At 38.4% G+C, this 13,969-nt stretch overlaps 1 protein-coding gene across 1 annotated transcript; it reads left to right on the top strand.

Annotated features, from left to right (window-relative positions):
- Positions 1-6,117: 6,117 nt before the first annotated feature.
- CFAP418 (cilia and flagella associated protein 418) lies at positions 6,118-13,018 on the top strand. Its single transcript, XM_053466763.1, has 6 exons — positions 6,118-6,297; positions 6,882-6,978; positions 8,755-8,807; positions 8,935-9,000; positions 12,452-12,547; positions 12,672-13,018. The coding sequence occupies exons 1-6, from the start codon at positions 6,170-6,172 to the stop codon at positions 12,829-12,831; spliced, it is 600 nt and encodes a 199-aa protein (XP_053322738.1). The 5' UTR covers positions 6,118-6,169; the 3' UTR covers positions 12,832-13,018.
- Positions 13,019-13,969: the final 951 nt, after the last annotated feature.

The following is a 13,969-nucleotide window of genomic DNA, read 5'->3' as shown; positions in this document are numbered from 1 at the left end:
ACCTCTTACATAAGGAAAATTGGGCAGACTAGATGGGCCGATTGGTTCTTATCTGTCGCCAAATTCTATGACATATACTTCCTCAATGCAGTGAAGCATCAGTGAAGAGGGAGGTTGGTGCAGTAACATAATATGACCCTGCACTACTAATGTAGCAATATTGTGTGTGAGAGAGATGAGCCCTGCATGTGACATGTAAGCTGAGTTTTTGTGTATGTACTGAGTATAGTGCTTGGTTGAGTGTGGTGTGGGTAGATGAGTGTCAAGGGTAAGTGAGTGTGACACAGGTGGCCGAGTATAATGTGCATGTGGCTAAGAGAAGTGTGTGCAGCTTAGTGTGGCTGTAAACTGGAATTGGAATAATAAAAGTTATAGATATTTTGCCTGGTGGCTGCTAGGACTTCACTGTCTTTGCATAAGGAACACCATGGGAGGTAATATTGATGTCAAAGAAAAAGCCAAATTCAGTACATGGAAATCAGAGTGGGACAAGTACAAAAACTGGTATCATACACAGGAATCAGAGGCTCAATAAACATGAATCAAAGCTCAAAAAAGGTAACCAAATCCAACCTAAATTGTTCAACTAAGGGACTACTTTTGAGATGTGTGGGTATTTTAGATGTTATCCATGACATCATTGATTAATGCATGGGATAGACTAACAAATGACAACTTTAGTAAACATGCAGATTGTCATGAACTGTCATTGAGAGGAAAACCAGATTGCAACCACCAAGTTAGAATTGAACTTGTGAGTAATTATTTTAGCAAAGTACCATGATCAGGGAGAAAACCAACTGCCAACAGCATAGTTAAGGCAAAACTCTTAAGTTGTCAGGCTGAGACCAAGTTGCACTCTGAAAGAAGAAGGGGTGCAGTAAGAAGACAAGATGAAGAAGAGTTCCTGGCAGTCCATTTATTTGCCTTTGTCTTGTTTTTTGAGTGCTTGGTATATGATTTTACTATCTGCTATGTTATTAATACTTTGTGTGTGTTTTTTTTTTTTTTACTATGGCTTGAGTAAACATATGCTTCAGTCTGTTGTCTTGTGTGACGGTGCATGAAAGGTATTAATGGTTTATGACACAAAGGATGATTAAAAACATTTAAGAAGAAACAATTATTTTTGTTTTGTTTTAGTAATTGTGTTATTATTGCCATTACTTATTCAATCTTGGCAAAAACTAGGTTAAGAGCAAAATGCATTGATATTGCACACTTGTGATATCAGTCACTTGTGTATTCTAGGTTCCTAAGACCACCAGGAGCTGGCATGTTGATTGTATATCTTGGGGCCTTGCCAAAATTTGAAGCCACTAGGCTGATTGCATTACTTCATTCTAGTGTTTTCCCAATCAGGAGACAAGCTGCTGGGTGACAATGGACAAATTCACAAAACAAAAAGATGGATAGAGCCCACTAACTTGATGGTTTCCATGGGGCCACCTGTCTTTAATTTGTAATGATCATAGCTATTTAAAGGATTTCTATTTCTAAGGATTTGTCACTGACACAACTGAACATCGGGTAACACGTTTAGAAGGGTCTGAAGACTCGTCCAGAAAAGCAGGGCATAGGCAAGAAGTTACAAATTAAACTCAACATAGATGAGTGAAAGTGGAATGGGAAACACAAAGGATGTACTTATGCTACGCATAGTCTATGACAACCCTGATACATCACCCCATATCTAACAGGAGATCCTAAAAACTATAAAAGAGGACAAAGTATGTGAAATGACAAGTGAGGCTAACGAAATCCTTATTGTTAATCATATTAGCTGATAAACCTAAACATGTACGCCAAATACGTGACCTGTTAATCAAGAACTAAAATCCCTTTTTCCCAATGCAGCTTAAGGGCCCCTGTAAAGGTTTTATATAACTGAAGCCATACAGTCTCTGTGAAAAAGTTAATTATGCAAGAGTACGTTATTGTAGCACAGTCTCAAACCGGCATGCCCCCAACTCCTATCCCAGCTGCAGCTGATGAGCAGATTAGTTAAACTACAAGAAACGAATGGGTTATAAATGGAAGACAGCCACAGACAGGATGTGAGGGCCCATCACGTTCCTGGGTCACATCATAAAATGATCATGGGTGGCCAAACATCTATGGAGAAAATGAAGACACGAGGGTAACATATGACTGTTTGCTGTAAAATGACTACATTCAGGGATGTAGAATGCAGGCTGTTTTTAATTTCTTGCAAAGTCATTTAGTTCTATGCCTATAGGAATTGTCTCTGGAAAACCAAACGCACATGTAAAACGCTTCTTTAATATAGTTTTCTGCATGTCAACAGAATCACTAAGCTGGAGTCAACGTAAATAAACAGTTCTGTTCAAACTTATTTAGTCCAGATTACCAACTGATGTATGGGGCATGTAGGAAAGCAATATGTATTGTTGGCTTAGGTGATGTCTATTACTGAGCTAACGTGTCATGCTGGACTGATTATAAACCTCGCTTTTTTTCCAAATTTGTCAGCGTGACCTTTACTCTGAACTTTACCAAACTTGTAAATCAAATATGTAAAATGGGCATCGTATATTTTATAATTGGTGCATTACTATAATTACTCACATATACACTGAATGTTCTGAGGACTTCCCGTTCAGGCATCTTCCAACACATTTAATAATACAATACATTTAATTATAACAGTGAGACTAACATTTACACAGCTTAAGAGATCCACTATATACAGTTTATATAATCTTTATTATGTTTTTATTTACTAAGCACCATCAAACTAAGCAGCACTGTACAATTCAATTGGGGAGGTCAACACAGATCACAAATATACAATAATACATACAGACACATCAAGAGAGCGTTTGATTGATTTCTTAGTAAATAAACCCAGGGTCTCTATTGATTACATAATTATTCAGTTATAATAAGCTCAGCAGCACCTATATTTTTATGAACCAAGCAAATGATGACTGTATAGTGCTATCTTTAAATAAAAGTTCAGATGCTTTATTCCATAGGCATTATAGAGTGAGGCAAATATAGAGTAAGATGTGAAAATAAACCCTCAAGGGATAGATATTGTGTCTACAAGCTACCCACAAGAATTCCATGCAATGTTTGTTACTCTGGATTTACTGGACAGTGCATTGAGTGTGTTCAGAGCTACAGCATAGGCCTTCTTGCAACAACCACGTGGCTACCTTGCCACACTCTGAAGATGATCCTGACCATGGCCCCTCCTGGGTTCAAACACACCCTGTCCCAATTGGATACCTGAAATCTTGGGGGGTATTAAGAATTGATCAGAATCCCAAATTCCAAAAGCCCACTAGTCATTGTATATTTAAAATCTTTCCCCCTTCCGTTTTTTTATGTGAATAATACATAACCACAAGTAACATTAGGTGACACATTTATTGAGTCAGCTTTGATGTGAAAAACATGGCCCTATGTGTTCATAGTGTGTTTCATTTTCATTTACTTCGCCGTGCTGTAAGATGGCTCAGAGCGTACAAGTAGTGCCACCTACTGCCCATTACAGAGGTTGCTACAGTATAATATTACACTGTGGGAGAACTGAAAAGCCCTAACAAAATAAACAGATAATCAAAATACATTATGGATTCTTATACCTTGTTGGACCTATTCATCACACACTCAGAATGACTAAATAGAAGAACTCCCTGCCTTCATTATAAAGGACCAACTCAGATTAGCTTCTCCTGCATTGTTAATGTGGGAAGCGGAGGTTTCTTTAAAGTCATCATAGCGGCTATGCATTATGCAGGGCCACTATTCTTGATGGAGACACTTATGATGTGTTGCCCTTCATAATACATTTTAAAGTCAGGAGTTGAAATGTTAAGCCCTTCTGCAATATCATGGTTCAGTGTATAAGCCCCCTACATTGCATGAATCATACATGTACATTCTGAGTGTTAGCAGCCACTTGGCACTACTCATGTTCTAAAAAGTAACGTTTATCGTATTTTCAAAGTTGCATTGATCTTTACAGAATGCTAGAAGTTGCAACTGTATTATCTTAATAACGTAGCAGTTATCACACTTTAAAATAGCAGATCTTTATAATGTGATTCTGCTTTGTGTAGTATGATAGCCATGATAGCCATATAGTCATCATTTTATATGAATGACTATAAAGACTTGCACAAAATTAACATTTTTTGTTGAATAACACATACACATCTGATTTTTAAACTAATGAGTCACGCCTGGCACCGTCTGTTGCTTATTACAGCCACCTGACCGCTTTGAGAAATGTTCCTCTTAATATTGCAGACATTGTAGACATGTAGGGAGTTTCGTACATATTTTTTTCTTGACATAAAACTATCATGACATGAAAGATTTTTGTGGTCTGAAAGCTTCTGAAGAAAAAAACGCTATAAAGGCCTTTCATGTAAGATCAAAAATGTGCAACAGCCTGCAGGACATTGCATTATTATAGCTCGATCCACAACTTGGTGAACGATATTACTGAATAATTTATCAATATTCTGTATTGAGGTATCCTTTAAGAAGTTATTTTTTTTTTGATCATGAAAAGTTTGAAACAAGATTTTATCACTATAGCAACCGACAATGTTCCTGTGGATTAGACTCCCCCAATTGGACCACTTTTCAAATGTTTTACTCAAATCAAGTTTCATAAATAACAATCCTTTAAAAGAGTTATTGTGAACAATTAACCAATAACGTAAGAAACAGTACGCCCGAAAAAAAACTACATCTGCAGTTCTGGAGCATCAAACATCAGTTAACAGCAAATGACTTCTTGGATCCAAAATTTAGAACCCCATCCTCTAATCCAACAATAAGTTTTTGGATGAACTTAAATATACTTTCCACTACAATGCAAAGCAGAGACAAATGCACATGCATTTGATTGTCTTGTTTGATTTGCTTTTTATATTGTGTCCAGAAGACCAAGCTTCTAACAGGTGGAAAAGGAACGAATTAGAATATATTTACTAGGGAAAGTTGGCAGCATAATTGTGATTCGAACACAAGAAAGGCTGAGCTTTCTTTCCGAGCAAATAGAGGTCTGACTATAAGACTAAGCACTTCTGCTGGGGCTTCTATGACAGAGCGCCGGCGTGCATGACCTTACGGTGCTCAGTCATAGAAGACCCAGCGGAAGTGCCGGGTAGCAGGAGAGGTTGTCTACATGCATCGCACAGACGCCCACCGGCTGACCACACTAGACGCCAGAGAGTCTGGAGCACAGGGGGGGGGGTCACTAGAAAACTCTTTTTATACCCCAAATGTTTCAACGGTAGTGTATGTCTCTTTACATACATGCTTACTCTACAGTACAGCTCTCCCCTCCATCTTACCTCGCTGAGTCCTGTCTCCCCTGCAGTTTGCGCTCTGCGTCTCTGCCATGGGTAATGCGCGTTACGTGACTCCACTGGGCCCCTCAGTGGCTCAGTGTGCCCCCTGAACCTAGTACACCGTATATACTGTATACCTCTCAATGGCTAAAACGAGGGATTCCTAAAATGGGTGTCCAACATGCTTTACAATGAAAATAAAAGTAAAACGCACAATACCAGAAACAACGCTGTGGTAGTAAATACAAGACTCAGAGCAGCCATTACATGTTTTCATTTAAATGAGTTTTATTTATAAAATATTTGTCAATTCATTTTGAAATGACAAATGAATTGACAAATACATACTTTATATTTAAAATAAAAATCATTTAAATTGACTTGAGTAAAAAAAATATAAATCAAAACATAGTCGTGGTAGGACTCGAGCCTACACGGGAAGGGTCTTCCCCTTAATGTTTTGATTTAAAAATATTTGTCAATTCATTTTAAACTGACAAATGAATTGAGAAATAAATATTTAATATTTAAAATAAAACATTTAAATTGACTAAAAAAATATAAATCAAAACATAGTCGTGGTAGGGTTTGAGCTGACGCGGGAAGTGTCCGTTCACATAAGCCGTTTGGCCATGACTAGTTGCACGGGCACAATCAATGTGACTGACAATATTCTATTAATGGTTATAGTCACTAAATATTACAGACAAAAGTGACGCGTTTCATAAGCAGCCATATACGCACACGCTACGTCTTACGAAGGAAGTTTGACCCAAAGCGCCTCCCGTACGTGAGCGAGCCGTCGTTTAGCAACTGTTTATACAGCCAGGGTAATGGGGACCTCGGTGCCTGACGATGACCTGGACCAGCTCTTGGACGAAGTGGAGACCAAGTACTGCGGACCAGGAGCTCCGAGAGCTTCATACCGGGCGGGTGAACGGGTTAAGCCGGAGCCGAGCAGGTGTCACACTGCAGCATCGCTGCTTTTCTTTTTTTTTTATTCACTGTTTATTAGGATCCTTATCTTTTGTTTTATTTTTTTTGGGGGGGGGGGGTCAAAGATAACCTGTTTCTTTATGGGGCTGAGCCCCCCTGCGCTTATATCCTTTAAAGACAATGCAACAATTCTCTGCAATCGGGTCTCATGTTATTGATGCAGAGTAAACTTTGTGCAGTTAACCCTTAGGTGGCTGATCATATACTGTTCTATAGCTTTGATTACATGGACAACAGGTAACTATGTAGCTGTCTTTTAAATTTCCCATCTCCCGTTCATACTTACAACACGAAGGTATCATAGACACACAGCCAATGCTAGTATATTTACATTTGGAAAGTCACCGCACTTGTGACTTCCGGTCATTTAAGTCGCTGTCATTATACCATATTACAAGATGTGCTTATAAATAAGTGGAAATGATGTAATAATGTGCGATCAGATTTAAGTATTAAACACTATGTCTGCATTAATTCTCAAAGCGACTGAAATCCTTTATTTGTATAAAAATACATTGCTTTTTTTTACTCGAATCTTCCTCCTTGCAGTGCTGGAAATGTATTAGTGAAGGCATCTAATGATGATGAAAATATTGATGATTTGATTGAAGATATACTTAACGTAAACTGTGATGGAGAAATGAAGGTAAGTGAATACTTAAAGCACGGTTCTTTCTTTAGCTTTGGTACGATACTAAAAGGCTGAAATACGGACTAAGTGGGGCGTATGGTTACTGGCAGATACTCCAACTCCATCAACTAAGTTGTTTAGAAATGATTATGACAGGAGATGTTAACGTCGCTGCATCTATGCAGAAACCAGGGCCGGCCCGGGACATTGAGCTGCAAAAACCCACAGGGATCAGGGATCGTATATGTCACTGCTGGTAGCCGCTGTAGTTGGTATCAGCTCCAGGGTGACATCACCGCGCTCTGCGAGAAACTCATGCCCATGCTGCCACACGAGAGATTTCCTCTAATCATGGAGGTGAAGACGCTCTGCGCAGCGTGCATTAGGTCCGAAGACTGCAGAGAAGCTAATAATAGCGTCCAAAAGCATTTCTGGGGGCGGCAAAGTGCCTCCTCTTCAAAACTGCTACCTGGGGCAATAACCCCACTCTGCTCCATAGCCCGGCCGGCCTTGACAGGAACTCTACAATGTCAGCATAGTAGGGATAGTCTAAAGGATTCGGACCCATAGGGTGCCCAATTGTGAGCACCTGACTTAGCACCTGACTCTAAGTAAGCATTTGACACTCGTGGAACTGTGCAGAGTTTTACTGTGTTTGAGTTTTGTGGTGTTTGTTTTTTAACAACATGTATTATTATTTTTAATTATGCTGCAGCATGTATGCAACATATTTTAAGTAAAGGTTTGACTGATCTCTCTGCCAGCATCCAAAAAGATCGCATTGGATTTGTGAATCTTCCTAAAATAAGATTAGATATTGTGCTTCATAGTCGGAATTTCTAGATTGAGGATGCATGCCAAGTGCCAGCATTCTGTCTTAACATTCTGTTGGCATAGCCCTTGGATGATCAATACAAGATGCACCAGCTAGCCATTCTCTGTACCCTCAGAAACCAATACTACAGGCACCCATGTCCTTTGTGAAAATAAAGTATTGGTGAGAGATGGTAGACTTGGGGGGGGGGGGACCAGTCATTGGTGAAGAGCCATCACATAACCATGCTGGCTTCCCCCACAACTCAAAAACATCATTACTGATGTACAAAGTAGCAATATTATTAGGTGCGCTGTAGAGTCGTTCCTGACAAATGCATTCATACTCATTGGGTTTAGACTCTGTACTGTTGTGTCGTGTTAAAGTAAAACATTTGAACTCCTTGATTTTGCTATGCACTTTGGTGGCCCGGCTCCAGTGCGTCTCTGATAAGAAGCACAATGTTTGCCATGTAATGCATAATAAAAACAATGAAATGGATTCTTTTGGGCTACTTTTGATCCTGCACGTAGAAAAGAAGCAATGCAACTCTCTAGCAATCTTGTTGGTTTGATTAAACACACCTTGGTTAAAAAGGATAAGCAATGTATTTTTTGTAAGTATCGCTGAAGCTTTGCACGCTGCATTGCTCAGGGGGTTAAAAGGATCTAATTCAATTGAGAATGAATAGCACACCCTTTTTGCCATCTCAATAGAATTTAATATTTAACTATATGGACTTCAGCGGCAAATACTCATCCTTGATTTTATGCTAAACATTTTTAATATAATTACTCCTGTAAAGTTGTGTATTCCTTACTGCTCATCAGATATGCCTTTGAAGCTATTGAATGTATTGAGGTTCAAAAGCATGTTGTTATAATGAAGCATTACCTGCATACAAAGATTCTGTATTGTTTTAATAGCAAATCAATTCACCAAAACATCTGCCAATCTGTCTACTTAATATTTTTCAGGAGAAACAGAACAAATCAGCGAACCAACACTCCAGTCACGTGAGATGTAAAAAGTAAGTCCCCCCAGAAGAAAGTTTAATTGGATGAATAGATGCCTTAATTGTTTAAAGTAATATATATATATATATATAGCAGTGGTAGGCAAATGAGGAGAAACTAACCTGTTATTCTTCTGCCCAGATGCTGCCCTGCGTACGTTGGAGGAAGTGATGTTCTACTTGGCCTTGGCACAAATATATATAAAAGGTAAGTGTGTAATTGACTCTAGGGTCGTTTACGCATGTGCAAGTGGCAGGGATTAGATGTTCAGGCAGCAGACCTTGTACTTCTACAATCATTCAGAGGTGGACTTGCTTGTGTTACTCAGATCATTGTCCTGCTGCGTAACCCAACTGCGCTTGAGCTTTAGGTAACAAACTGATGGCCAGATGTTCTCCTTCAATATTTCCTGGTAGAGAGCAGAATTCATGGCTCCATCAATAATGGCAGGTCGCCCAGGTCCTGAAACAGCAAAGCAGCCCCTGATCATCTCGTTAGACTGTTGGTATGATGTTTTTATTGTGGTTTTAGTGCTGTATTAGCTTTATGCCATATGAAGACTCACATCTTCCAAAAAGTTCCACTTTTGACTCATCAGTCCTCAGAATATTATCTCATAAGTCTTGGGGCTCATCAAGATGATTTTTGGCGAATGCGAGACAAGCCTTTGTGGGTTTTTTTTTTGGGGGGGGGGGTCAGCAGTGGTTTTTGACTAATAAATGTCAGTCAACAACCTATTGGACCATGCAAGTCAATTTTACTGTATGGCTTAAATTGCAATATCTATTAAGATAATGTGCGTCCTAAAGAACGGCATGAATCTCTATACATTGTTGAAAGGGTGTAATCCTGTATGTTATGAGGAGTGTCTCATTGACATATGTAAAATGTGATATTATATGTTAAACTTAATAGGCAATTATTACCAATAAAATGTTACTTAGAACTCTTCTTTAATATTTCAAGACATTCTATAAGGGTATCCAGTTCTCATATATACAAAATGAACAATATACTTTTCATCTTAATTAAAAATGTCAACTTTTGGAAAAATATGTAAAAACGTACTGTTTTCTCAATAATAGAGTGCAGTATCCTAACTTGGCCAGGAGATGGCAGTGTTGAACTATTTCATGTGCCTCTCATGCATCCTGTTGGAAGAATCGCTGTAAATATTACATAATAAATTAAACCACTAGAGGAATTTCTGACCCACATGTTTGTTAGTCTGTTCAGTTTTACCTTACTGAGCAGCAATGTAACCTCATAGGAGGGCATGAAATTCCATCTTAGACGGTTCAACATTTGGATGGGGCAAATGGCTAACAAATGCATGATTGTTTTGTCATCAGTAATGTAAGGTATGCTGAGTAAATCCACTTTGAGAGAGGAAGGAATGTCGATTCCCATCAGCAGCATGTCAGCTCTTCAGAAGTTTGTGGCTTTGTAGGTTGTCTGCAACAACACCATGGTTTTTATTTAAAAAAAAACACACATTTTAATTAATTTTAACAGTACTTGAAACTACTGACTATATTAACTCTACCACTTCTGCTTGGAGGCCATTCCTGCGTGTGAGAGAAGGATATTTCTGTGTATAGAAGAGAATGACGTTATCATCCCTCTACTAGCTTATTTATAGACATTATAAAATACAACATGGTTTAGGTTCTGGGACAGAAAAAAAAATCCTCTATATTCCAGATATTTTTTATGGCTAATGACATCAGCGCCTGCAAAATGTTCGTATATTTTATTTGTAAGATATTATTAATTTTAAAAAGGAAATCAACTTTTTTTTGTTTCGTCACTAAAATGTTTAATGAAAAGTTGTGCCATTTATTGGGCCAGCAAACGTCACAAGCATTCAAGATATGAGGTTTTTTTTTTTTGGGGGGGGGGGTGTTACGGGTATTTTATTTTTGTCATGAAACCTTTAATCAAACTATATATATAATATTACACCTTACTGTTTCTGTCTCTTGCGGCTTTTCCTTTCCCTTCTGTTTTTTTTCCTTCTTTTGCTCTATCTCTTACACATACACTGTATGGACACAAGTATTGGGACACCATTACACCAACAGGGACTTTGATGACATCACATTCTAAATACATATTCATTAATATGAAGTTGGTCCCCCCTTTGCAGCTTTAACAGCATACATGCATCTTATTGCTAAATTCAAATAGTATATGACTTAAATCTTCACTGACTACTTGACTACTGATAGGAGAGTGCCATCTCATCTACATTTTTGGGTGGGACCATCACCGCTAACACAGACTTTAGAACCTTATCTGAGAAGACACTTGTGATAGACAATGGCTGTAATCTCCATATACAGCCGCCTGTTGAAAGGGGGTGAGTGATAGCACAGTGCTGCCATTGTTTGATTAAGCCGCTCCTCGCCAAAAACGCTGATCGAATGCTTTCACGCGTCATCAAGAACCGCTAACCTTTTAATTCATTCACACTAAGGCCACCTAAGCCACTCAACAACTTTCACACTTGGTTTCTCTGACGTGCTGCTCTGTGCGCTGAATTACAAGTGGAATATCCCACCACATCATTTTTTGCGGATTCTTCGGTATATTGGGAATAAATGACAAGAACATTTATTGTGTGATTCACTATAGGCTCTCACCCCTCTAGACAGTGGTGGCTGCAAATGAAAAGGACACGTCTTTCATTGAAGTTGAAGCAACATGTTTGTGTAAAAGCTATAGTAGATAATGCAAGATGTTCATATAAACTTTTATTTATTAACATACCAGATTCTCCCCAGCTATGGCAATCTCTTTATGGGAGGGTGGAAAAACCAATATGTCTGGAATGGATAGAACTGGGACATGAATCTGGTCCTATATTTAAGATACATGCATTATCTCTTTTATATGTTTGGAAAGGGGATGAGGAATCCATTCAAGCCTTTCTAAACCACCCAGGTAACAATGACAGGAATATAGTTTCCAGCAAGGAAAAAAAATTATGTTTTATATCTAGGTGTGTATATGTATGTATGAGAGAGAGACATAATGGAGAGTTAAATCTAAAATAAATGTTTATTAAAAAGTATGCTAATAATATGCTGTATGTGTGCTATCTTCGCCTGAATATTTGGCTTTTTGGTGAGGGAGGTGTGGTATTTTTTATTTTTTTTTTGGCTTGCAACTCCCCCAGACAACTCCAGTGGTCCTGTCTGCAGGTCTTCGGTCTGGACAGTGTGGCCTCCAAAGATAATTGTTGGGGGGTACAGTTCCCATTGTGACCTTACAGCGGCACTTTTTTTACGTCACATCAAAGCAATGAACCTTGAGGCTTCAATAAAATGAAATAGATAGGGATATACACTAAGTTGTGATGTGTTTTCCGCTAACCCATCCCTGGTTGTGCCATGTAACTTGTGGATTTGAGAACCCGCTGAGCTCAGGGCACATACGTACTTAGTGGTTCAGTACTGGTTTGAGAACTGCAAAACCTGGCACCACTGATGCATCTTCGCTCTAGAACGAGTACTGAGCCCGCCAAAAAAAAAAAAAGAAAAAAACTGATTGTAAAACTGCATAAAAAAGAAATTAATGTTTCTATGTTTTCATTATTATAGAAAATGCAAAAACATTTACAGTTTAACTAATATCTGTGCCTTCTTTTTTCCAGAGCTTGTGATCAACTACGCTGCACTGTGTGTGATTTTAAAATAGTACTATTTGATGACTACAAATGGGAAGCATCTTGTGACTACCTCTTTTTCAGGTATATTTGAAGTGTAGTAGTGTGCTGACGTGCATTTCTGTCAACCCTCACCAGGATACCAGGTTTATTGTCTATAGTAAGAGATGTTGCATTAAATGATCAAATGCAATTTGCCTTGCTATAGGAATAATATGCCTGAGCTCAGCAAACTGCAGTCTAAGATGATAAAGAAGAAGGGAACAAGAGCATATGCTTGTCAATGCAGCTGGCGGTCAGTCCAAAACCTCATGGACCTCAGAGAAGACCAGCAGCTCCACTGGGTCTGTGGCAAACACTTGGAGTGACACAAAGCATCTTTCAAAGACTAGTGGATTGTATGAACTACAGTAGTCTCCTGGAAGGTAGAGGTTCCAATAACTACCTTCTGTTATTTTACATGGGAAATGTGCTCTGGTAATGGCTAAAATATATTATCATGTTATATACATACATGCAACACGTATATATTCATATAAAAAATAATCAACTCCGCTCCATTGCAGTTTTGCTTGGAGTATTAATGGTTTCAAGTTCAAAGCATAGATCCAACCACAGTGAATTATCCCCAGTGAGTGTTAACTGTCTGTTCCCTGACAATTGAGCTGTTCTGGCCACTGACATCTAGAAATTGCTTGGATAAAAAGGATGCAAATCATTACTAAGTTTGGTTGAGGAAAGTGCGCCCATGGTATACCAATAAGAAGAAAATAAAAGGTATGGCTTCTTAAACAGAAATCAACAATTGAATCTGACACTGATATCCACCAATCCTTTTCACTGTACTTCAATCAGGACTCGCGTCCTATAGTGACAAGCTTGTGTCCTTTGGCAGAAAATGTAATAGTAAGGCCTCATGTTTATTAAAAATATGTATTTGCAGGTTTGGATTCGTGCTGGTATTGTTTTCTTTTCATGTGTTTAAATGTGGATAAATTTCAAGTCATTGTTGCCTCCCAAAAAATTGGTATTAAACTCATAAGTGTTCCTACTTTCTACAAAGATCACATGCTTTACTGTTTAGGAGAAACAATAGTTGTACCTTAACACTGGGAACCAGCAGTGACTCTAGCAAGTACCTACAATCACTGAACCCATGTTATCCTTTCTTAAGGGAGAACCTTGCCAGGGTTTGACTCTTCATAACGCATAGTTAAGGCTGTGAGTTGAAATTACAACTTCTGCTTTACTGATTTACATGTTTCAGATCATCAAACTAATCATTAACTAATGTGTTTCTACACATGGCTTCTCCATTTTGGCTTTATCTTTGTTGAATACATCATGACACAGTGTAATATGGCATGTATTGTTCATCTTAGGTTGTATTTACCTAATTTTTAGACCTGCTAAGCAATAGATGATTTTTATTATGTCCTGATATGTAAAATCATAGAATTCAAATAGGGTGTACAGCAGACTCAGACTTACATTACATTGGTTTCT

Source organism: Spea bombifrons, chromosome 5, assembly GCF_027358695.1.
Source record: "Spea bombifrons isolate aSpeBom1 chromosome 5, aSpeBom1.2.pri, whole genome shotgun sequence".
Lineage (NCBI taxonomy): Eukaryota > Metazoa > Chordata > Amphibia > Anura > Pelobatidae > Spea > Spea bombifrons.
Note: the sequence above shows the minus strand (reverse complement) of the source record. Positions and strands in the feature narration are given on the sequence as shown.

Bases quoted from the DNA above. Each gene is read 5' to 3' on its own strand.
- CFAP418 (XM_053466763.1), top strand. From the start codon at position 6,170: ATGGGGACCTCGGTGCCTGACGATGACCTGGACCAGCTCTTGGACGAA. The intron at 8,808-8,934 runs GTAAGTCCCCCC...TCTTCTGCCCAG, and splicing joins AGTCACGTGAGATGTAAAAA to ATGCTGCCCTGCGTACGTTG. The intron at 9,001-12,451 runs GTAAGTGTGTAA...TCTTTTTTCCAG, and splicing joins GGCACAAATATATATAAAAG to AGCTTGTGATCAACTACGCT.